Raw genomic sequence first — 26216 nt, forward strand, 5'->3', positions numbered from 1 at the left:
AAATCTTCAAATGTAAAGTGGGACCTTGGTGTCATGTCAGTCTGTGGCTCTCACACTAGAGTAGGCATCAGCTTCGGATGAAGGCCTAGCAAAGATTGCTGGGCTCCTCCCCCACGGCTGCTGATTGGGTAGAACTCAAATGGGTGGGGTCTGAGGATCTACACTTCTAGCAAGGTTCCTAAGAGCTGCTGCTGCTGCTGCTGGTTCTGGGAACACACTGAGAGCCAGTGTCTAGCAACAGGTAAGGTTAGGGCTAAGGATAGGGAATGCAGACCAGTTTGATGGTGACACTGGGGTTGGATGTGCTGCATGCTAGATTTAGACAAGCACTCCAGTTCTAGGACACATTCTCAGTACCTGGTGTTAGTAGGAGGGGCTTGTCATTTATTCAGTAAATAATAACTGAGTATCTACTGTGCATCAAGCAATAGGGATACAGCAGTGTCCTGGTGGAACTTACTAGTAGGGTTCTACTATGGTTTGAATGTGTCCCTCACAAGGTTAATATAATATGATGGAGATGAATCCCCAGTATAGAGTTGGGAGATGGGGCCTACTGGAGGGATTTAGTTAATAAGAACCCCAGCCTCATGAATGCACTAATGCTAGTTACAAAAGATCTTGAGGCTGTGAGTTCAGTATCTTGTTCTCTCTGTCCCTTGTGATGCATTTTGCCACGTAATAACAACAGGAATCCCTTTACTCCATCCCACCCCAGATGTAGCCACTCAATCTCAGATTTCTCAACCTCCAGAACCATAAGCCAAACAGATTTCTATCATTTATAAAGTGCCTAGACTGTGGCATTCCATTACAGCACACAAAATGGACTAAGACAGATGAGGTTCCCCAAGGGAATACCTCAAAACTTTTTTGGTTGTCACAACTGGGATGCTATTGGCATACAGTAGCCTTTGGTTTTCAATGCTCCCGGGAATTGGGACTGACCAATTATTTTACAAGTATTAATTATAATACCCTTTACTCTCAATTTTAAAAAGAAATAGTTTTAAAGAGAAAATGAAAATCTGAGAAGCAAAGCCTTTCTGTTCTCTACTACAAAGCAGAGGCCAGATCCTGGCTTCTCTCAATAGAGATTCCTTTGCACAGGTAAGGAGCTCAGATTCTTTGGGAGAGAAGCAATCCACTAGGAAAAGTCTTTCTTCTGTAAGAGGGTGACATTTGAAAATCAGATCTTCAAGCACCATGGCTAGCCAGGTACTCTTGTAGGAAGGCTCTCACTCTGAATCTACATAGCAGTTTTGTGTGAGGCACTTGATAAAAGGTGGTGCATTCTAGAAAGAGGGGAGACTTCTGGGACATCTAGTGTGAAGGCTTTAGTATACTTCAGATGTGAGTGGCACTGAAGGGTGAGTTGAAAATATACTTCATACTTAATTGGTGGTATGACCCTAATCCCCAGCATGAGTAAGCACTGGAGGTGGGGGGAGGGGTTGAGCAAAAATAACCGGCCTGGAAAAAGAGGGCTGAAGGGCTCCTGGGTATATGTTATGAAACTGAGGAAAAAGCAGCACAAGGGAGCTGACCCTTTTCTCTCCTGCTTATCGATGTGGAGAGAAGGTAACACTGAGCTGGGACTGAGAGATTTAACACTGGGCACAGCCATTCATGAGGCAGACTCATAAGGCTGACTACAGAGTAAACAGGCACCCAAGCAGGGAGAAACTGCTCCCAGGAAGCAAACCAATGAGCGAAGCAATCAGGTAGTAAGAAGGTCCGGTTACCAAGTCAATCAACAAGGTTGGATAAGGAAAACTTAGCTTTTGTCTCCTCTAGTCATAATTTATTCAGAAGTCTGATTTAGCTTGTACAAATTCTGTCAAACAATTTTTTTTCCAAACCCACTTGTTCATTTGTTCTTCTGAATCTGTAAGACTGAGCTAATAGTTCTGAAGCATGTTAACTAGCCCTTTCTTTGGGCTATTTTTCTATCTACAGAGGCCACAAATCTGCATCAATTGTAATAAGAAAGAGGAGAAACTCCAGATGTGAGGTGCTGGAGGAACCTCAGGGTACTTCGTTATGAATATTTAGACAGTTTTCCTCTTGTTATGAAAATTATGGCAATCTGTTCCTCAGAATGAGTTTCTGATGAATTTCAGTATCATAAAAGCCTTTTGTTGGGGGTGAGGGGTAGAGATGACATTGTTTAAATCCTGATCAGCTGAATTTCACTTTCACTCAGACAATATCAACCCCTATGGACATTTTTTTTGCAACATCATAACTCTGAATTCTGTTGTGAGTTTGTAGTAGAGCATGCTAAGGAGACAGCTGTGCAGGAAAGAGCTGCTGCTCTCTTGCTGTACTGCTGGGCAAGTTTTGTCCAGGGTGTTTTTAGATCAGAAAGGAAGAAGGAAGGAGATGGTTAGCATTCTGTACCTGAACATAGATGTGCATCAAAATCCAGAAGCAGGAAAATGGTTTAAGTGTAAAGGAATTCTATGTCTGTCAGTAAACATCCCTCAAGACTTCACTGACATTATAATTCTCCTTCCTGACTGCTACTCACTTATGGACACACTAATCTCAACATCTTCTCATATTCTCACTGAATTGTTCACAACTTCCCTTTGTCTTCCATCTGGCTACTCAATACTTGGATTGCAAAAAAAAAAAAAAAAACAAAAAAAAAAAACCTTTCTCTCTGAGTTCTAAAGCTTATAGAATTGAATCAGAAAATGAAGTTGTTGGAAGAAATGGCAGGGTCTTTCTCTAGTACAACTCTCTGAAGTTATAATGTAGACAATGAGGAGGACGGCTAGAGAAATCAAATTATGTGTCCAAAGTCACATGGCTAGTGACAGCACTCTTCCTTCTAACACTCTAAAACACTTTACCCAATTTCTGCAAACCTATTCTTCATTAGTAACCTATTTTCCCATCAGGATGCTTTTAGCCAGGTAAATGGATATGGTTAATAGATATTTGTAGGACTAGCGGCCAGGCTAGTCCTACAAATCCTAGCCAGGATTTGAGCACTTGTAACTCATTTACACTCATTTACAGGCACGGGAAGCCTATCTTAGGCCTAAGAATTACCCTTAAACTACATTTTCCAATATCATAGTTACTAAGCACTCACAACGTGGCTACTCTAAATAGAAATATACCATACCTGTAAATACGCATTGGAAAAAAGATGGAAAGGGTAACATTGATCAAGATGCATTGAACTTACAAACTGACATGTTCGATTGAACCCCCTTTGGACAACTACTTAAATAAATTATACATTGGATTGTGATGACATCACATGGAAAAAAAAGAAGAAAGTATCTATGTCATTTGACCATTTTATATGGGTTGCGTGTTAAAAGGTAATACTGACAAATTGAGTTAAATAGAATGTAACTAAATTCAGTTCTTTTTCTTTCTTTTTTTTTTTGTACCTGTCCTGGGTCTTGAAGTCAGGGCCTGGGATCTCTTCCCTGAGCTTATTGGCTCAAAGCTAGCACTCTACCACTTGAGCCACAGCTCTACTTCCTACTTTTCTTTTTCGAGATAAGAGACTCAAGGACCTTCCTGCCCAGTTTGCTTCGAATTTTGTGAGCCTCATCTCAACCTCCTGAGTAGCTAGGATTAAAGCTGTGAGCCATTGGTGCCTGGATCTTGTTTTTCTTTTTCTTTTCTTTGTTTTGTGGAGCTTGAACTTGTGGTCTGGCCACTGTCCCTGAGCTGTTCTGCTCAAGGCTAGTGCCCTACCACTTTGAGCCATAACATCAGTTCCAGTTTTTGAGTAGTTAATTGGAAATAAGAGTCTCACCGAGCCTTTTCTGCCCAGGCTGGCTTCTAACCTAGATCCTCAGATCTCAGCCTTCTAAGTAGCTAGGATTACTGGCATAAGCCACCAGTGCCTGGCTGTTTTTTTCTTTTTTAATGTGCCAAGTAGAAAATTTGAAATTACCTATTACTTCAATTGGCTCACATGATATTCCTATAGCTAGTAATATTCTAAGACACAACTAACCCCCTACTATGTAGTATCTTATCCTTCTAAAAGCCTCTTGTCTCCTCCCTGCTATGTTACAAAAGTATCTGGAGGTATTTAAGGAGAGATGTATTGAGAAGGCCTGCAGGAATCAGGGTGGGTAGTGTTGGCTGAGTGGTTTAGGCTAAAAGTAAATGATCTCAAGTCCTATGAATCTTTAAAGTACTTGAGCTGTTATTCTTTAGAGTCTTTCTTCCACTTAAACAGTGCAAAATAAAAAAAATAAAAAAAACAGTGCAAAATACTTGGAATATACAAAATAGAATGATTGTAGTATATACCATCCTATAAAATTAGAGACTGTACTGGAAAAAATAATGAAAACAGACAGGGCTGGGGGTGGGGGAGTGTGCTGAAGTGGTAGAATGACTACCTAGCAAGCACAAGGCTCTGAGATCTAGTCCCAATATCAGCCCAAAATTATGTGTGTGTGTGTGTGTGTGTGTGTGTGTGTAATATATATACATATACATATTATATAAGGATTTTCTTTTCAAAATAAGGAAACTCACTCTTAGTCTTGCTATCCATCTCCGTTTTTGATGGGTCTAGAGTTGCCACAGGTGGAGGTAACTTCTTCCCAATAGTCTGTGAAAGAAAAGATAATTTTACACATTAAGATGGTTCTCATCACCAAGCAGAGGAATAAAATCAAGATCATAAAGACAAAACTGGTTCTCAAATTTGTACTACTCTTTGTATTGGTGGCCACACTTTAATAGACCTGATCCTCAACGATAAACAAAGAGAAAACTAGATAAAACAGGCTTTATCCTTGAAGGTACTCAGTATCTTTTATGTTCTTGCTTCCTTGGAGGTTTCAAAAGGTTTATTATTGTTAGCAAAGAAAACATTTACAGTTTGGTTCATTTTCTGAGAAGCTGACTAAATCTACAGAGGTCAAACAGTTGACTTAGTGGAGGTGCTTCAAAGTAAATGCAAAGCAGGAGAACGAAGGTAAGAAGGAAGAAAACTAGAGTAAATATAGGGATGCAGGGATAGGAAGGACAGGGAGATGGATGGGCAGGGAGAGGCCAGGGTGCTCAGAGAAACTGAGTCTTATTGTAACTCCTCATCATCATCTAAGTTTCCAGCTACTTTACAGAGTCTGAGCAAACATACTCTTGACTCTTGTTTTCTAGGATAAGACAGTCTCACTGTCCCCAAAATGTCTCTCCAGGACCTTGAAAAGATTCAATGCTTTAAAACCAATGCATCTACTCACTAGTTAAAATAAAGACTATGAAAGTTGAGAGCCAGTGGCTCACACTGGTAATCCTAGCTACTCAGGAGGCTGAGATCTGAGGATCACTGTTCAAAGCCAGCCTGGGCAGGAAAGTCTGTAAGACCTATGGCCAATAAACACCAAAAAAACCAGAAGTAGAACTGTGGATCAAGTGGTACATTGAGCACAAAAACTCAAGGACATTGCCTAGTCCATGAGTTCAAGCTCCAGGACCAGTAAAATACATACATACATACATAAATACATACATACATACAAACATACATAGTTTGATTTGAGTTCATTTCCTTCCCTCATCTGGAGATAACTGTATTTTCATTCATTGTTTATGAAATCATCCTAGAAAAGATAGTATTATCTCTACCTAAAGAAGCTCCTGAAAGTATAAGTTACCCAGGAACTTAAATTCAAAAACAAAAATCCAAACAAACCAAGCCAATGGGTCCAGATTCAAGGGCTGTTCCCACTCTTTTCCTCTGCCATTGTACTTGTGTGATCATGATTAATGCCTGAGAAGTATTCACTGATACTAGAGAAATAGCTATCGCAACCACATAGCCGAGTGAATTAACTTCCCTCCAATAAGAGCTTCACCAGTGAGAATTCCGACCAATGGGGAAACCAAACATCTCTGTGCCCTTGAACATATGAAGAGGAATGGGCTACATAATTCAAAAACTGGCATGGTAGAATTTTTCTTCAAATAAGTAATTCACCAGTTTTTAATTTGCAAAGGTTCTTCATGCTTCAAATGTTGAAACTAGCATTAAATATGAATAAATCACAGAAAGAGGATAAATCAAATTTTCAGCCCTTCATGAATTTTTAAAAACATTTGTGACAGAAAGCCTTTACATTTTGCATAGTGACATTTTTATTTGGTGCTGCAAGACTTTCTATATTGGATAAAAAAAATGAAACCCCAAATAATATGCCACCCCTCAAGTGTTAAGTACTCAAACTAATAACATTTTATGATTCCAAGAAAATATCACGGAAAAGAAAAAGTTAAATGTTCTTCTGCCATAAGGTCAAATTTGATGAATAAATGTTCTTAGGATTATCTTGAAAGATCAGGTATTATCAGTAAAATGAGAAACTCTCAAAGCATCATTTCACTGACATTTCTGTTCATACTTTAACAGCATCCCTACCAATCTCTCTTCTTTTCTTTTTAGGGTCCAGAATAAAGCATCCCTACTATTAAGAAATTATGGAGGAAAAACAAAAACAACTAGATTGTCAGCGATAGAAGGAGGGAACCAGGAAATGCAAGCTCAAGAACTACTTCCAATCCAGTCTTGGTTTACTTTCTTGAAAAATAAAAAGACATGCAATGGTTGAATCTTTAAGCCAGATGTGTTCCTTTGGAGAAACCCTTGCAGGTTGCATAACAACTTCCACTTTCTGGTAGCAAAAGAAGCATTGCTTTCATGTCTCATGACCCAGTTTACCAGATGTCCAAACTAACAAATATTAAGAAGGACCACCAGGGGGACTGGAATGTGGCTTAGTGGTAGAGTGCTTGCCTTGCATGCATGAAGCCCTGGGTTCCATTACTCAGTACCACATAAACAGAAAAAGGCAGAAGTGGCACTGTGGCTCAAGTGGTAGAGTGCTAGCCTTAAGCACAGAGAGGCTCAAAGACAGAGCCCAGGCCTTGAGTTGAAGCCCCAGGACTGGGAAAAAAAAAGAAAGACCACCAGTTAAACGCACTTACTTTAGTACAGAAAGACATGAAAAAGCAATGCTTGCTCTGGTTTCCTCTTCACTCTTGTAGCAAATGCTATGCACTGACCTCGGTGGATCTCGGTACCAGGTGTGATGGTGAAGGTGGTATCATGCTCATCTTCTAGGGGTGCTAGACCTTAAATCCTTCCATCTCCTTTACGGGCAGTGATATAAAGTCTAGAGTCCAGTGCTACAGGTATTCTGATGCTTCTGCCTTCTCTAGAACCTAAGCCTAGACAAGTGTGGCCCTTGACTGTTAGCACAGCAAATTCCCAGGCCCCGCCCCAGGCTTTCTCAATCAGAAACTCAGGGGATGGTGCCCAGCAGTCTCAGAGGGAACAAACCCTCCATGGGTTCTCATGCATGCTCAAGTGAGGGCCATCAACCTAAATACAGCAGCGATTACACTCATTTTAAATAAATACCTTGTGTTAGATTAAAAACTCGGATGCCTATTCTCTATTCTAGATAAACAACAAAGCATGTTTTCCATTTTTCCACACACAAAAAAAGTTTCCCTTGTCTATTCTCACTGACAAAGAAACTTATCGTTGCCAGTAAGCTACATATTCATATCTAGATCATACATAACTGAAGGCCAGTTATGGAGCAGGCTTCAGAGGACAGAATAAAATAGGGAGGGGCTGGGAAGGTAGCTCAGTGGTAGAGTGCTTGCCTTACATGCATGAGGCCCTGGGTTCGATTCCTCAGCATCACATAAGCAGAAAAAGCCGGAAGTGGTACTATGGCTCAGATGGTAGAGTGCTAGCCTTTAGCTGAAGAGCTGAGAGACAGCGCCCAAGCCCAGAGTTCAGGCCCCATGACAGAAAAAAAAAGAATAAAATAGGGAATCTTGTGTATACATCTCTCCACATCTAGCAGGTAGAAAAGGAGGAGGACTTAAGACTCTCCACTGGTGGCTTTCTTCACAGAATAGCATGTCCCTACCCTCCCGGCTACTAAGAAAGATGGTTTATCCAGGACAAGCACCAGCCAGGCACTTAGGGGCTATGTTGACAATCCCAGACAACATGTGTGGCCAATTCACTTCCTAAGAGGTCAGTAAACAGAACCATTTCATTGTATATCTTCAGAAGGAACAGACTCCCAAGCTCTTCTCTCTAGCTCCAGCCAACATTTCCTCTTCCTTCAGTGAGGTGACTAAAGACTTTTTAGCACAAATATCCACATTGATGTGGTCTGCTTGTGCCCCAAGCCAGATGCCAATTCTTCATATAGGAATGGATGTGTATATGGAAGGATTTATACAGCCAAATATTCCACTGACTCTGGCTATAGATCTGCTTCAAGATACAGTGATAATCACCACATTCGTGTCACTTTTCTCTCTTACTACATCCCAATCTCCATTGCAAACCTAATGTTGAAAAAGAAAGTTCCAAAAACTCATCTCGTTGAACCTTTAATAATACTAATTCCCTCTCTTTCTAGCTCTCTTTGCCAAAAGCACTAAATAAACTTTTGGGGGAAGTTGCATGTATTCTCTGAGTGCCACAAGATCTAGTAACATAGCATCTGAACAGATAAGTAACATATGACTTTAGTTAGTGTAACAAGTAACTTTTTTTTTTCTTTTTCATGCCAAAATGAAGAAACTAATGCTTCCAGGAAAGACAATCACTCGATTTCAGTCCAAGGGAATTAGTTCCCAAGTGATAAATGTATCTCGCTTTTTTGTGATTGTGGAATGTGGGACCAGACTCCTGCTCAAATCAATAGTATAAAAATCACTCCTCTGACTTTATTCCAACTTATATGCAAACTCCTTTGAGTATAAAAAGAAGTTGCAAATTACAGGACAAAAAAAAAATGCCGAGGAGAAAGCTTAAATTCATCTCTGAAGATCTCCTCTCTAAAGAACCACACAGAACTCCAAGGCAGCCAGGTTTAATGAGTAGGAAGAAGAGAGAGAGGAGGAGCTGCATTGTAAGCTACAAGTAGAAGATGGCCTGAGAAACTACATTTAGATATTACTCATGCCCTCATACAACGCCAAACTCATGAGACCTTTCAAACAACTGGCAAAACCCAAGATCAAGGGTGGCTCTTGGATGCATTCCTTTTACAACACTAGCATCTGACAGCATTCCTTCCCATTCCAACTACCTCATATTTGTTAGATGCTTGTTCAATGTGAGGCAGGAACGCACACAACAAGACAGGAAGATGTTGAACATCATCACAAACACTGAAACAACTATGGGGGGGGGGGGTATCTGGTTCTCCACAGTGGTAAATTGAGCAGTAGCCAAGAGTAGAGCATGGTAATCCTCCATTCTGCTCATCTACAGGATATGGAGAATTATAAGGGGTAGGGCACAGTGCTAAGAGGAGGGACCAAATGCTATCAATACATGACCATATGAGATTTTCAGATTTTCCTCTCTACTACAACTCAGAATGATCCCTGAACTGCTGTGAAAACTCCCTGTAAAGTTTTTATTTTCACATGCTCCCTGCATGAACACCTTTGACCAATGGTATTAGGGAAAGTCTTCTTGGCTCTCAGCAGGGAGCTATAGGAGCAGAGCATGTTAGAGCCAGAGAAGGAGTGCAAAGAATTGTCCTCACAATGGAGTGCTTTGTGCACTCCCTACTGGAAGGCTTTTCATTTACATAAACAACTGTCAATCCGCTTGCATTTGGTGGGCCCAGTTTCAGCTGCACTATATCAACAGAAGCTATGCCAGAGTAAAACATAACTCAAAACTCTAAATGTAACAGGCGTGTTCCTATAAACGGGAAAACTACATTTGCAGTTCCATCCCGGGTACAGGGTTTAACCTTTGAAGCACCTCCTATAACATTATACCAATTCCAACTCCTCCAAAGAGGCATGCCTCTCAGCCCCTACTTTTTAACTTGGCTATAAGAAATTAAACTCTTAAGACTGGGGTGCATGACTCAAGTAGTAGAGCACTAGTCTAGTAAGAACAAAGGCCTGAAGTTCAGTCCTTAGTAAAACACCACACACACACACACACACACAATTTTTTTTATTGTGAAGAAAATACTTTACAGAGGAGTTACAATCACATGGGCAAGATAATGAGTACATTTCTTATCAAGCATTGTAGCCTCCTCCTTTGTTTCCCCTTCCCATCCCTTCCCAGCCTCCCCCACCCCCCCCCACCCAATGCTCCCTGTCCCCCCCCCCCCCGCCCCACATGAAAGTTGTAAAGTTCGTTTTCGACATAACAACTTGTACATCTCATTGTTGCAATGGGTCCACCTGTATCCCTATTTAAACGATTTGTTTTTCCCCTTCCCCTCCACACAAATTATACCGACTTCAAATACAGTGAAAGCAGGGGTTATACTGTGGGGGAGGAACATACAAAGCAACAAAGAAATAATCTTATAAATGACACACAGAAAATTTAAAAGATAAATTTCTGATTATAAAATCCGGCTTAAGGGCTAGGAGGGTAGCTCAGTGGTAGAGTGCTTGTCTCACATGCATGAGGCCCTGGGTTCAATTTCTCAGTACCACATAAAGAGAAAAAGCTTTATGTGGCGCTGTGGCTCAAGTGATAGAGCGCTTGCCTTGAGCTGAAGAGCTGAGGGACAGTGCCCAGGACCAGAGTTCAAGTTTCAACTGACAAAAACAAAAACTGACAAAAAAAAAATCGGGCTTAAGATTTAGAGTCATTCTTTTGTTGTTATTTGTCCTGGTTGTTTTGAGAAATTCCAGCTAAACTAAACCTCTTGCCTAATCTGTGTTAAAGACCTCATCAGAGTCACAGATGCCCTAGAAGCATTTGGCAGATTAACTATCCATGTTGCCATTACTCTTTGGAAACAACACCCTTCTTGAGAGCAAGATGGGATGTAGCATTAATGTCTTGTACTCACAAAATGAGAGGTTGCTGGTAAAGCAGGGAACTTGGGAGAAACCATCCACTCACCTTTTTCCCTAGCACCAGGTACAAAGAAAGGAGATGTGCTCCCTGATAAATCGGGAGACCTCTGTACCTCTTGGTGCCTGCTTGTTTGTCATTATCATGAGCCAACATTTTTCCAACCTGCTCACTGGTGATGGCACATTGTCCACAATATTTTCATGAGCACTTACATCACACTTCCTTTCATTTCCAAGCATACACGCAATCTCCTATTAATTACTGATTACCATAAAGGCTCATCCAAGACTGAGGATGTCATCTAGATTCCAGTTTGAATTCATGTATTAGAGAGAGACAGGCAGAGAAAGAGAGGTGAAGAGAGAAACAGACAGGCATGGATGAATTACTGCTTATGAGTAGAATCTGAGACAATTTCTGTTATTTATCATGTATTTAACTTCTGCCAGGATGTGATCATTTGGTTCCTTTGTTTGCAACACCTCTAGATATCATGTCCCACAGTCATAGAAAGGGTTAAGATTGTCTTTCTACTTGGAAAAAATTATATTAAGTGAAGTAAGCCAGGCCCAAAGAAACATAGGTCCCATGGTTTCCCTTATTTGCAATAACTAGTATATGTCTGAGACAAGCAGAAAAGTTCAGATAAGTTGATGCTAGGTGAAATGAACCTCAAGATAAGTATTCAAATGTTTTTGCTTTCATGCAATTGTTTCTAACATATTTATAAGATTTCTTTGTTGCTTTGTATGTCCCTCCCCCAAAGTATAACCCCTGCTTTCACTGTATTTGATGTTGGTATAATTTGTGGAGGGGAAGGGAAAAAACAAATCGTTTAAATAGGGATACAGGTGGACCCATTGCAACAATAAGATGTACAAATTGTTATGTCGAAAAACGAACTTTACAACTTTGTTGGGGGGTAGGGGGCTGGGGGGGGGAGATGGGAAGGGATGGGAAGGGGAAACAAAGGAGGAGGCAACAATGCTTGATAAGAAATGTACTCATTATCTTGCCCATGTAATTGTAACCCCTCTGTACGGTATTTTCACAATAAAAAAAAGACGATGCTAAGCAAAATGAACCCAAAGATATGGACACACACACACACAAGATTGTCTTTCTATCAAAGCAAAATACCTGTCTGTGGCTTTAGGAGTTTCCATTCACACTGGAGAAACTCAGCATCAAAGACATTGAGCATTAATTAGCTCAATGATGTGGAGAATGTACATTCAAACATATTAAAATCACAGACAGCAGCTCTCCCTGAACATCTGACACTATATTAAAATACTGCTTATATTTTACTCCCACTGTTCCCAAGGCAGAAGCCTGCATTCAATTTTGTTGTAGAATCACCTTCCTCACAGAAGATGAACAAGCCAAAGTTAATTTCTACTTCACAGACCACATTGGCAAAATCCAGTTTGTCATTATACTTTAAAAGACTTTTCCACTGCTATGACAGATAAACAGAAATTGTCAACATTCCTTCTATCAGAGGATTGGCTTCTTATCATTTGATGAACAACTCCTTTATTTTAATTGTATTTGGAGAATTTGAGAATGGATAGTGAGAAGAAAAGATGGTATGGTACACATGAGTATTATGGGCTGGTTTGGGTGTCATTTGCCCAGTGCTTTAACAACAAATGTGTTTCACAAAGGTAGATCAATTCCTAATTTTCCCATATAGTAAGTGTATAAAATCAATTTCACATACAAAGACACTTTGCAGGACTGTATGTTCAGCTGTTTACTTAAGCACATTATAGTCCAGGCTCTTTCCCCTACTTGAGGATGGCACCTCCACTACCATCCTATGGGAGTTCACCTATCTATCTATCTATCTATCTATCTATCTATCTATCTATCTATCTATCTATCTATCTATCTATCTATCTATCGTCAGTCAAAGAGTCAAAAAAAAGTCCAGTTTTTGGTAGTTTTCAGAAATTCTTACTTCTGACACACAATCCACACCAGCTCATGACAATTTTACATGGAAGAGACACCTGAGGGCAAGGACATATTTCATTTGGCTTTCCCTTATACATCAAAAATGAAGATTTGCTTCAGGGACTCATTCATTCATTCACCCATCTAGCTATTCATTCATCCATTTGGCCTTCTACACTGGATTGTGCATATGTGTGAGGCAGAGCCAGAGTCTTTAATGTTTAATGAGTTCAAAATTATAATCAGAAACAGACTCATTAACAGAGCAGCACTAAGCACAGGGATAAACACTATAATACAGCTGTGCACAGAAGAAGAAAAAGGACCTCATAACAAATCTACACAGGGAAATGGGCCTCACTGATGAGACTTGTGCTAACTTGTGCTAACTTCTGAAAGATGAACAATTGTTGACCGAATAGAGAATGACAGAAAGACTACTCTAGCTGGGGGAGGGGGAGGAGGAAAGCAAAAGGAAAATTAAGAATATATGCAAGATAAATCCAAAATGTTAGGTGATACGACAAAACTAACAGGACTTAAGAAACAAAGAACTCCTGCTCATCTGGTTGAACCACTACTAAATATCCCCATGCTGCTGATCACAAATATGGTATATAACATGTGAACACTGTTATATATTACAGACTGTGGTAGACAATTTGCTCCAGGAAAGTTAGAATGAACTTGTGACTTTGAAATTATGTAATCACTTAATCACAATAAAAAAAAAAAAAAAAAAGAACCTCGGGGAAGGGAGGGAGGGAGGGGATGGTAGGGGGAAAACAATGGAGGGGGTAACAATGTTCAAGAGGAAGTGTACTCATTACCTCACTCATGTAACTGTAACCCTCTGTATAGTATCTTTACAATAAAAAAAAAAAAAAGAATATATGCAAGAGCTAGGCGGGGAATTGTAGCATGAGGGTGTCTGCAGCAGGAGGATCATGGATTCAAGGGGAGCCTGGGCTACACAGCAAGAATCTGTCTCAAAAAATAAAACAAGAATAAGAATATGCACAGTGATTATTTACCATAGCTAAGATATGGAAGCAACCCAGATGCCCCTCAGTAGATGAATAGATAAAGAAAATGTGGTACATATACACAATAGAATTCTGTGCTTACATCAGAAAGAATGACATCGCCCCATTCATAAGGAAATGGAAAGACTTAGAAAAAATACATATTAAGTGAAGTAAGCCAGACCCAAAGAAACACAGACTCCATGGTTTCCTTCATTTATAATCATTAATATATGTCTAGGATAGTCTAGCAGATGATCACAATAGCTCAATAGCTATGTACATCTGACTATATAAAATGGTGCTGATCGAAATGAACTCCAAGATATGGAAACAAGAGGTTTTGCTTTTGTTTTTGGTGTACTGTGTGAAGTTATTTCTGTTTTCTTTCATTTTTTCCCTTTGGTTTATCCCCTATTGTCACTGTCTTTTATTTTGGTACCTTGGGTCTTATATATCGTTTATTTGATTTGGGGAAGGGAACAGGAATTACAAAATGGTGAGACAAAGGACAAAGGGTGAACCAATGCAACAGGATAGTCACAAGATACTCAGTTGGAAATGAACATTACAACTTGGGGCGGAGGATACGGGAGTCGGAGTGGGAGGGAAAGTGGGAGAAAAATTAGAGAGTCTGTAACAATGTTCAACTAGAAATGCACTCATCACCTTACTTACGCAGCTGTAACCCCTCTGTATATCTCCTTTACAATAAAAACATTTTTTAAAGAATATGCAGAGTGAATAAAGACTTCCTAGCATGAAATAGAGGTTCAAGGCAAGCAAGGTAAGTTAGGACCAATGTTACAGTGACTTATGCTTTATCTCCAAAAGATCTGGTCATCATGAAAAGTAAACAGTGGTATGACATGATCCAATTTATGACTTTTAAGACTGATAAGGAATGAAGAGGAAAGAAAAGGGTATGAGAAAGCCCAGGAAGCAGAGGGAAAGTAGACATAATTCAACCAAGGCAGTGAAAATGTGGATGTAGGAAAGAGACTTGAGAAATACCTGGACCGCCCACTTTGTCAAAAGTACATAGTCACCATAGGCATAAATCAGTGGTTGTGAACTGGTATGAACATGGCAGAAAATTTTCTAATTCTGTTATGCTCTAGAGTCTAAACACATGGCTATTGAGTGGAAATCACGTGAAAAAAATCTACATCAAGTTCACAGTTTGATTAATGAGCCAGAGGCTCAGGAAAGTACTGTGGAGAATTTATCCTAATGGAGAGACTCACATAGATATGAGTGTCTCAGAATTCTGATACTAGTGTAAAACATTTAGTGAGGAAATAATAAGCCTGTGATAGTTTTGAACATATAGCTTCTTGTTAAAACCACCTACCATTTGAAAACTGAAACATATTTTTTAAAACAAGACATACAGGTAGCTCTTGACATAGAAAAACATCTTTCTAATCTGATGAAAGTAAATAGATGGTGGTGGTGTTTTGGTTTTTTTTTTTGCCTTTGGAGTTTTTGTCATTTTAGGGGATGTAAAAGGGGGGGGCACAAAAATGGAGGGATGAAGAGCGAACAAATGCAGTCATGCTATTCAGTATATGCTATGTAGAAAATGAATTATGCAACTTGTGGGCAAGAACAGGAGGAGGAAACTAAGGGAAAGTGAAAAAGGGGGAGAGATTATCCAAAAAGAAATATATTTCATACCTGATTTATGAAATCAGGTATAATTTCATACCTGCTGTATGAAATTATATTAAAAATAAATTAAAATTATATTTTAGAAAGTAAGTTGGCTAGTTAAGTTTGTCTCCAAAAATGTCCTGAGCTAAAGACAAAAATGGGAAATTTCAACTAGACAGGGTGATACATGCCTGCTATTCCACTTGGGAGGTTGAGTAAGGAGGTTTGTGAATTTGAGACCATCTTGGGCTACATAGTGAGTTCAGGACCAGCCTGAGCTACATAACAAGACCTTCTTGTGTGTGTGTGGGGGGGGGGGTGTATGTGGTGGTGGTGGTGGTAAGATAATCTGTCCTGCAGAGTAGGAAAAGGAAATGAAATAGTTTTAGTCAGAAAAGAGGTAGTACTTGAATCATGTTTTGCTGTTTTGATTTCAAGTAAAACTGCCTCTTAAAAGTCTTAGGGAAGCCAAGCACTGGTGTTTCATGCTTGTAATCCTAGCTACTTAGGAGGCTGAGATCTGAGGATAGCGGTTCAAAGCCAGCCTGGGCAGGAAAGTCATTGAGACTCTTATTGCCAATTAACCACAAGAAAACCAGAAGTGAAGCTGTGGCTCAAGTGGTAGAGTGCTAAACTTTAGCAAAAGATCTCAAGGATAGTGCTTAGGTCCTGAGTTCAAGCCCCTTGACCAACAAAAACAAAAGTCTTAAGGAATTCATTGGAACATTTAGCCTTAAAAAGGAAGGCAACAACGTGGAAAAGTCTGGAATACGTTACATGTTAGGTGAAAGAAGCCAGTCACAAAAAGGCAAACAGAGTTAGCCCTCCCTACACACCTGTGGGTTCTATATCCACAGATTCAATCAATCTCCGACTTAAAAAATTGAGGAAAAAATACTATAGCCATACTATACATGCACATAGTTTTTCTTTGTCATTATTACTTAAACAATATAGTATAACAACCATTTTTATAGAATTTATAGTATATTAGATATTCCAAATAATCTAGAGATGACTTAAAGTATGGGGAGGATGCTTATAGATTATATGCAAATGCTACATTATTTTATATACACAAAAGATAAGCACTATAGATTTTGATATCTAAGGTGGGTCTGAAACCAATACTCCATGCTATGTTAGGCTAACTATACTATAGTATTTCATATACATGAGGTACCTAGAGTACTCAAATTCATAGAAACAGAGAGGAGAAATGTGGCTAGTTATCAGGCTACAGATAGGAAGGAATGAATGTTTCATGGGTATAATTTCAGTTTTGCAAGATAAGAAATGTTCTGGAGTGGACAGTGGTAATGCTTGCATAACAATGAGAATATGCTTAAGAATACTGAACTGTATACTTAAACATAGTTTTATAACTAATGTACATTATATAAAAACTAAACTATATAAATTGAGGGTACGAATGGGAGGAGGACAACTGGGAAGACAATAGAAGGGGTGACATTGATCAAGAAGCATTTGTACTCATAACTTAACTGGAATTGTAGCCTCTTTGTATGACTACTCAATAATAGAGTGAAAAAATGGTTCCAATGGTAGATTTTATGCTATCCTAGACCATACCCCTCTTTCTGGTGAGCATCTCTCCGTCTGCCTACAAATGTCAACTGCAATGGCAAAATTTTGTTTATGAGGCTCTGATATCCTAGTGCTTAATATTCACCCACAAAGAAACAGAGGAAAATATACAACAGAGGGCCCATCAGCTGCACTGGACATTGATGAAAATGAACTAAGCAACTCAAGGGCAGCGATGGGAGGGAATGAGAGGGAAAGAGGAGACAGCTTACGCTAAGCAAAAGGAAAAAAAAAATGTACATATCACCCGATGTAGAAGAAACTGTAGTATTAGCAAAGCTCATAGAATTCACAAACTTTATAGACCATGATAATGACTGTGTTTGTGACTTTAACTGAGTGTCACTATCCTACAATACTGTGAACTTTGTAAAATTTATATAATCACTTAATCTCATAAAAGTTTTTAAAAAAATATTCACCCACAAAATAACCAGGGGGAGTAAACAGCATCTAATGAGACAAATTAGAGAATAAATCCATCTTTGTCCAGAAGCTTTCCAGCTCAGGACTCCATGCTATGCTCATTCACCTCTGTCTTATCAGAAACACCCCTTCTACAACTACAAAAGATAACCTATTGATCCCAGAAAGCCATTCTCTAAATCTGACTATTGCTAAGTGATACTGGCTTTAATATTGTAGGATATATTGTTTACTTTTATCATCTGTTCCTAAAGAATAATACTTTTAAAAAATCATCCAGGCTCCTCAAATTTACAGAAGGGCAGAGAAAATTACATTGAAAGTTGTTTAAGAAGGCTTAATTGTATTTTTATGTATTGTTTTTATTGGAAAGAATGAGTTTAGGTCACAAAATTTATCCAAAATAGGGGCTTCCTTGATATAGCTGGAGATCAGGTACACAGGTGGTACATCTTCTTAGTGCAGAGAAGTGTATTTCGATGACAATGGTTGAAACCTCCTCTCACATCCTGCCTTGGCTTTCTGGCTACTTCTCTCTGTAACTAACTTTTACTAAGTAGAATGAAGGCATGGAGGAAAAGGACTGTGTCCTGCTCATCTTTGACTGCTTTAAGGTTCCTTACACAGTGGAAGTACCAAATATCAGAATTTGCTTCAGTCCAAGAGAAATTCAACATCCACCACAAAGTTCTGAGACTTATGGAGAAAGCAGAGTATGTGATGCATTTTAAGGTACTAAGGAGGAGACAATGGAGGAAACAAACCCAAATCATTTCTTTTGGTGCTTAGCACTAATGTGAGCTAATATGGAATAGAACTGATTTCTGGGAGCAGCTTCTACTTGCTATGTGATCTTGGGAACATTACCTACACCTCCCTAATATGTCAGTTTCTTCTTCTGAAATAGAGATAAAATATAATATATTTTCTAGGAGGATTTAATGAAAAGGGTATGTAAAGTTCTTACTGTTACTGAATTTTGCTGAATTAAAAAAAATCATCATAATGCCTTTTTTTTTAAGAAAATGAATTGTAATTCCAAAGAATTTTCGATTACAAGAACTTCCTAAAACACCAAGTTAACTACCATCTCCCTTTGCTTGGGTACTGGAGAGTAGGAAGCAACTTTTCTTAAGATGGTTATACAGCAGAGATGTGTTTGTATGAAGAAAGGATGAAATGTAATAACTAACCCCATATAGGCAACGTCTGGGAGGAAAAACAGATAGAATAAGAAGACAGGAGGACTGAGGAAGGCCAGAACCAACAACACATAAGAGTTTGCAGGTCAATTATGTCAGTTAGGTGATGTCTCCAGTGAGTGGCTTGAAGACCACCCCTCAATTACAAACCCATGCCAACATCCATCAGATGGAAACTATGGTAAAACAACAAGGCATGTGTCTGGGAAAAACAGCCTGTTGTCAGAGAACAGAAAGCCTTTTATTGAGAATTTTGATACTTGGGAGCAAACACACCACCATAGAAAATGACCCCAAGCCATCTTTTACAAAGCTTGGCATCTATTCAATAATGGATGAAGAAATCCTAAAGCGCCATGCCAAATACTCCTCCCAGGGCAAGTAAGAAATAGGTCCAAATGAGACCATTAACTCATAGAGCACAGAAGAAAGCCACTAGTGGAAATTACTGACAGATACTTAATGTGAAAAGCTGAATTCACAATCCTGTAGCTGGGAGTGGTCAGGCCTCTTGCCAAAGATTGCTCTTAACGGTTTCTTTCAAGATCAACAAGGAAGGGAGAACTGGAATCCTGCCTTAGATCCTAGATGGATGTAGTACATTAAATTCAACAAGTCTTTGCAGTTTGAATACCATGATGCAGTCGGTAAGCCCCAAACTGCCTTTCTATGTTATTTTTATTTTTATGTTATCAAGAAAGTATGATCAAGATATACCGTATTCATAAACTGTTAAATGGCAACTCCTTAAGTATAACTACTTAAAGATAATAAAAAACATACAAATAAATGAAATAAAAATAAAAGTAATAAAAATTTAAAATAAATAAAATTTAAAGAAAGAAAGTGTGTTGTTAGTTCTAGTATGGAGATTTAAATGTAATGTCAATGACAATCAAGGTAATCACCAAAATTATACTCCTTCCAACTCCTCTATGTATCTAGAGCCTTAAAACAGAACCTTGGGGGCTAGGAGTATAGCTAAGTGGTAAAATGCATGCTTAGCATATACAAGATCGTACATCTTTGGAGCCTTGGTCCAAACCTCAGCACCACACACACACACACACACACACACACACACACACACACACACACTTCACACACAACCTTTTATTTTTATTTATTTCTTTTTGCCGGTCGTGGGGCCTGAACTCTGGACCTGGGCGCTGTCCCTCAGCTCTTCAGCTCAAGGTGAGAGCTCTACCGCTTGAGCCACAGCGCCACTTCTGGCTTTTTCTGCTTATGTGGTGCTGAGGAATTGAACCCAGGGCCTCATGCATGCAAGGCAAACACTCTACCACTGAGTCACCTTGCCAGTCCCCACACACACACAGCCTTTTAAAAAGAGATTTTCTATAATGCAAAATGGGAAAGATACAAAATTACATGTATGGAAAAATTATATACATGATATGATCTCAACCAGTTAAAAATGTATAGCAGCAGGACTGAAAGTTAATACCTAAAAATGTTAATCCAGTGAGATTAGTGCTTTTGCTTTCCTTTTATTGATTTACTTTCCACTGCTTCAAAAATTATCATTTCATAATAAAAAGAAATTTTAAGAAAATAAAGTAGACAACTACAGCTATAAGTTATAGTCATGCCGGGCACCAGTGGCTCATGCCTGTAATCCTAGCTACTCAGGAGGTTGAGATTTGAAGATTGTAGTTCAAAGCCAGCTCAGGCAGGAAAGTCCATGAGGCTCATCTCCAATTAACCACCAGAAAACCAGAAGTAGTGCTATGGCTCAAGAGGTAGAGGGCTAGCCTTGAGCTGAAATGATGAAAGTCAAGCCCTATGACCAACAACAAGAACAAAAAAATTATAGTCTATTTTCCCATATTATTGATGCCTGCTCATATGGTCTGATTTGGTTTGAAACACCTCCTAACTAGAAATCACATACAACTTTCATTTGTGTGTCATTATATTTTTAAGTCATTAGTCAGGATGTTAAGAACATCAGCTGTACAATGAGTCATGAGTGTAATTTACAAGAGCCTATCCATATAGAATTGTCTCTGTCATTTATCATCACCCTTTTCTTACAGTTATTCATTAGTTCATATCTTCAGTAAGTACATGATGTAGATCCATTTCCAATTAATATTCCAAAGAAATTATTGAGACATTTTATCAAATGTTTTTAAAGCCAATAACATATTTCCTTTTCTAATTAAACCCATGAATTCCTTATTCATGTATCTCAAAGGGACTGAGAAAAGAGTTAATAACTTGTTTGTAACTGTTTTTCATGTATGATCAAAGATAATGCTCAAAAATTCCTCATTTCTGGTCTTTGAAGAAGTATGGATTCAAGAGGTAGGATCTGTTCACAATGGGTCCTGAGCTTAACTAGCCTCAAAAATAAAAACTTGCTTCAGACACAAGTCAAAGTAGTTATATGAAATATTTTCTCTAATAGTTAAAAAAAAGAAAATGTGATGAAAACCAAGCCTCCCAAATTCTGAGGCTCCATTTTTTTCCTTGCTACTTTTGGAACTGGTGTATTTTCTTAAGTATATCATAATTTAAAAATTATATAGATTTCACAGATGTTTTCATTTCTCAGCTCTTTAACAAACATCTCTATTTAACATGACCATACCTTGGTTTTTCCCACTTCTAAAAAACAAGACTGACTTAAAAAAAATGAGATTCCAGTCAGGGGTGGGAACATGTTAACTAAATGCACTTTCTAGAGAGATCTTTACTTTGGAGAGTCATTCCTGGTTTGATAGAGCCAGAGTTCAATAAGGTCTGTATATGGATGTCATTTGCATTCATTCTTAACTTTAGTAACAAGTCTGAGGAGTTCTCCTAAAGCTGTAAATTTTCTTGAAGATGCCTGAGTAGAACAAATGATGATTTCACCACTGATGTTGTTTGTTCTCATTCTTCACTACTAATATTCCCTGATTCTCTTGCCCTTTCTCTGTAGTACATGCAGACACTAAACCATATAAAAAGGAGCTAAAAAGTCACGAAATGGTATTTTTTTTAAAAAACCTTCATTGAAGGGGCCAGATGTCATGATTCACACCTATAATCCCAGCTACTTGAGATAGAGACCAGAAGTATCATGGTTAAAGGCTAGTTATAACTATAATTTTAGCTATAGGTTGTAGCTAGGATTGTGGTCCAAGGCTGATCGTGGATAAAAACATGAGATCTTATCCCCAAAATAACAAAAGCTAAAAGGTCTGGGTAGGGCACAGGTTCAAGTGGCAAAGTATCTGCAGCAAGCATGAAGCCCGAGCTCAAATCTCAGTGCCACCAAAGGAAAAAACGGGAAACGTTCATGGAAAAAAGAAAGCACAATCACCTATTTTCTCTGGGCTTTCTTAAGTCACACTTTTTGTGGTTGTTATTTTTAAGGTATATTTTGTGATGGGGAGGGGCTAGACAAGACAATGTACCCAGTAAAGTATTCTAATAGATACATTTTCTGGTCTTGAGCAATTCTTTGTCCTTTTCTATGACAATGGAGAACGTTCATTTCAATGTTCTCCACTTGTAAGCTCCTGAGAGTTGCAATTCCTCTTTGTGCCTTCCACAAAGACTTGCTATAGGCTCCACACAGGGAAAATACAATACAAATTCACAGAAGATGGTGACAAAGGAGAGTGCTTTGGAGTAGACAGCCCATTCATTACTCCTGAATTATTATATTTAATCTATTTCAGACAGATGAATTTCAGAATATGTCCCTAAATTTACAGGGATTTTCAACAGAAGATTTTTATATTCTGGCCCATTAGGACAATAAAGACTTTTATCAGCCCTTGGTTTTGGCTACTTCTCTTTTATTCCTAGCTTGATTACCATGCCTACATTTAAATGGGTCTCATTTTTTTCAGCCATTAGTGGGACTAGAGAACAATCACCCATTAAATCCTGCATAATCTTTCATTTCTTCAGAGACAGACTCTTTGCTGTAATGCCCACTATCCAAAACTCCTGGTGTCCAGTTCCTTAACCATTTTCATTTACTTTCTTCCACCTTTGCCTCTTAGAATGCCCCGCCTCTGTGTAGTGATTCAATTTCATGACAAGATGATCAACCATTGCTAAAATCTCCATTTCACACAGAGTTGGGACAGACCAAAGTCAAAATTGGGCTACATATAATCATACGGTTTTCCAGCCTGGGAGCCATTTTTACTACTGGAAACTCAGTAATTCGTCCCTAACCCAGCTGTAGCTCTCTATGCTTGCCATTAACGTTCTTGAGACTTCTTTTCATCTCTTACCCTGACTACTTTTCTCTTCTCTGGCTTAGTGATCTGTGACTGAAGGTCATAAAAATATGGACCTGTTTGAATTCTTGGGCACTAGATACAAAAACTGAACCAAAAGAACAGACATCTTATAACTTTTCACTGGAAAGCACAGTAAAGGCATCTATTAATCATACTCGGTTTCTTACTATTTTGCTGATCAGTGCTGTGATACACATTGGTTGGATAGATTACTTCTATGAGTGGGCATAGTTACCAGTTCCATAATGTTTTTGTCTCTCATGAATAAAAAACAACAGTACCTATATTCTTATCACTTGAACACACCAAAAATCTAATTTACAAATAAGTCTTCTTTCTCTTCTAACAAGGCCTAAACTTGGAGGCATCTATTTGGTATAAAGGAAATTAAACATACAATTAGATATGTAAGACCTAAAAGGCATCAAGCTCTTTCAATGTCAAGCACTGTAAGAAAAGGACAAATGTGATCTACTCTGGAATCTGAAGTCTCAATATTTTTTTATATTATTGTTTTACTTCCTATCAACTTGTACTACTAGTCTAGAAAAAATACTCAAGAAGTTTCAGAGGAGCTGTTGCTAGTGGAAAGAAAAAAGTGAGAACCCTAAGAAGTCAAAATAAAAAGAACAAACTGAGCAGATGCTACCAAAACAAATGGAGCAAAACATAATAAAATCAGTGGTGGGTGAAAAAGCTTAGCCAGTGAAAGAAGCAAAAGAAAATGAAGCAGTAAATCCATCCTTACCATGTTTAACTTCCTTATCTAATGAGTAAGACTAAAATACAACTTCTAGTGATATGGCTCAATTTTCTGCCTGCATGTTTCCAAACACTGCCTATTTGATCCCTAAAAGTTCAAAGATAAGTTTAATTGAGGAAACACTCCAGAATCACAGGCCATTCATGAAACATCTTGAAGATGGCCTTTTGATGAAGCAGTGCCTTTTAAGGCAATTCCAATATACTCTTAATCTGTGACTGTTCATTTTATAGCCCAAGTTTAGAAAGAGAGAAATAGGGGTTAACATTTAATGGATATGGAGTACTGCAGTGCAGAAAAGTTGTGGACATGCAGTGAAGAAGGCTGCACAGCAATGGAAATGTACTTAACCCTATGAGCCACGTGCTTAAAATCGGTTAGAATAGCAAATTTCACATTATGTATGTTTTGCCTCAATCAAAAGCAATTACATGTTTCTACACAACCAAATATAAAGCTATTATGGGAATTTCCACTAGAAGTAAATCTTGACTATGAAGGATTTAGAAAGTCTTACTTTTCTTCTACTTTTTAACCATATATTAGCGTTATTTTCACTAAAACATAAGCTTTTTAAAAAACCCAGCCTACATGGGTGCTCTATAATCCTACCAACTCAGGAGGCTGAGATCTGAGGATTCTGGTTCAAAGCCAGCCCAGGCAAGAAAGTCCATGACAGTCTTCTTTATTGTTTTTTCTTACTTGCTTTTATTTGATGAATTGATGTATTTGATGGTAGGAAGGACAAACATATCTGTTTTTATTTATATTTTTTACTATCTTTAAGTAGTTATATAAACGTTGCCATTTAAGAAACAATTTAACGTATCTGTTTTTATTTATTTTTTTTACTATCTTTAAGTAGTTATATAAACTAGTTGCCATTTAAGAAAACAATTTATGAGTACAACATATCATGATCAATGTCACCCTTTTCAACATGCTCACCTACCTCTTCCCTCATTCTTCTTAATTTTGTAGGCTATCCCCAATTAACCACCAAAAAAGCTGGAAGTAGAGCTGTTGGTCAAGCGATAGAATGCTAGCCCACCACTTGAGTTCAAGCCTCAGGACTAGCATGTGTGTGCATGCATGCAGTGTGCGTGTGCACATGCACACACACGCACACACACACACACACACACTATAACGACACACACACACACACACACACACACACACACTATAACGGCCAGGCACTGGTGGCTTGAACCTATAATCCTAGCTAGTCAGGAAGCTGAGATCTGAGGATCAAAGTTCATAGCCCAACCAGGCAAAAACATTCTAAACACTCTTATCTACAATTAACTATGAAAAAATTGGAAGTGGAGGTGTTACTCAAGTGGTAGAGTAGCAGCTTGGAGTAGAACAAGCTAAGCACAATCAAGCACTGAGTTCAAGTCCCAGTACTTGCACAGCAAAAGAAAGAAAACATTTACCTTAAGGAACTAAAGAGGGAAGGCAAAATAATGTATATACAAGAATCCTGGTTTTACTATTTAAAAAGTGTAAGAAACCTAAACAGTTATCAAGGGGAACAGGTTCAATAAATGTTGCTATACCTCTACAGTAGATGGAAACCTTAACCATATCAAGTGGCTATATAACAGAAAAAAGAAGTCTATAAGTATATGATATACTTTAAAACCTGGCAACATTGAATAGGAGATCATCATTGTCAGAAGAGTAAAAGGTGTGTATTATGCACATTCAGGCTCAAAAGTGCAGAAGGATATACATAAAACATTAACTAAAGTTGTTTCTCAATATTAGGACTAAGGATAATTTCTATTTATTTCTTCATGCTTCTCAACTTTTGCGTTGTTATTATTATTGTTACTACAAATACTTTTGTCACAAGAGAATAGTTAATTCGCTTTTGACAAGCAAACAAACATATGGTTCCAAGAGTACTAAAAAATAATGCAGTAAGTAGTTCACAGGTGAGTGAACAAAGGCAGAGCAGGTAAGAGTTTTAGGAGTTCTCTTCCTTTCCCATCTCCAGAACCTCACCTGAGAAGCCAGAGAAGCTTCAGAGAGAGGGACAGATGCTATTGAGACTTTTCCATACTATACACGTTACAATCTAGCATGCTTTTACTATTTCCCCAGTGAAGAGTTGTATCATCTGGGCATAGCAATACATAATTATAAGTTCTTATCAGAATTCAGAATGGTTAAATCCAGCAGTAAGACCAGCAAATTTCAAGTCTTCTTCCCAAGGAATATCCTTTCAGGCCATTAAAGATGAACTTATTTTTATTCTAATTATTCTAATCAACCCATGCCACCCCAGTATTGTCCTCCTCCAGACAAGCAACAGATGCCCTGAAAAAACACAACTTTTCCTCTCTGTGAACTGCTTAAGGATAATAATAATATAGAAAAGTAAGGCAATGAAACAATGTGTTTCCTTTTTGCTCTACAATTGTC

At 38.4% G+C, this 26216-nt stretch overlaps 1 protein-coding gene across 4 annotated transcripts in view; it reads right to left on the minus strand.

Moving 5' to 3' along the window:
* The window catches only part of Sh3kbp1 (SH3 domain containing kinase binding protein 1), a 340250-nt gene that overhangs the window by 99719 nt on the left and 214315 nt on the right, over positions 1–26216 (minus strand). For all 4 annotated transcript variants that reach the window (XM_042670511.1, XM_042670512.1, XM_042670510.1 and 1 more), the window contains one exon: positions 4525–4600. In XM_042670511.1, the coding sequence (XP_042526445.1) occupies positions 4525–4600 (76 nt within the window). The remainder of the gene's footprint in view (positions 1–4524; positions 4601–26216) is intronic.

Source organism: Dipodomys spectabilis, unplaced genomic scaffold (assembly GCF_019054845.1).
Source record: "Dipodomys spectabilis isolate Male_0828 unplaced genomic scaffold, ASM1905484v1 ptg000564l, whole genome shotgun sequence".
Taxonomy (NCBI): Eukaryota; Metazoa; Chordata; class Mammalia; order Rodentia; family Heteromyidae; genus Dipodomys; species Dipodomys spectabilis.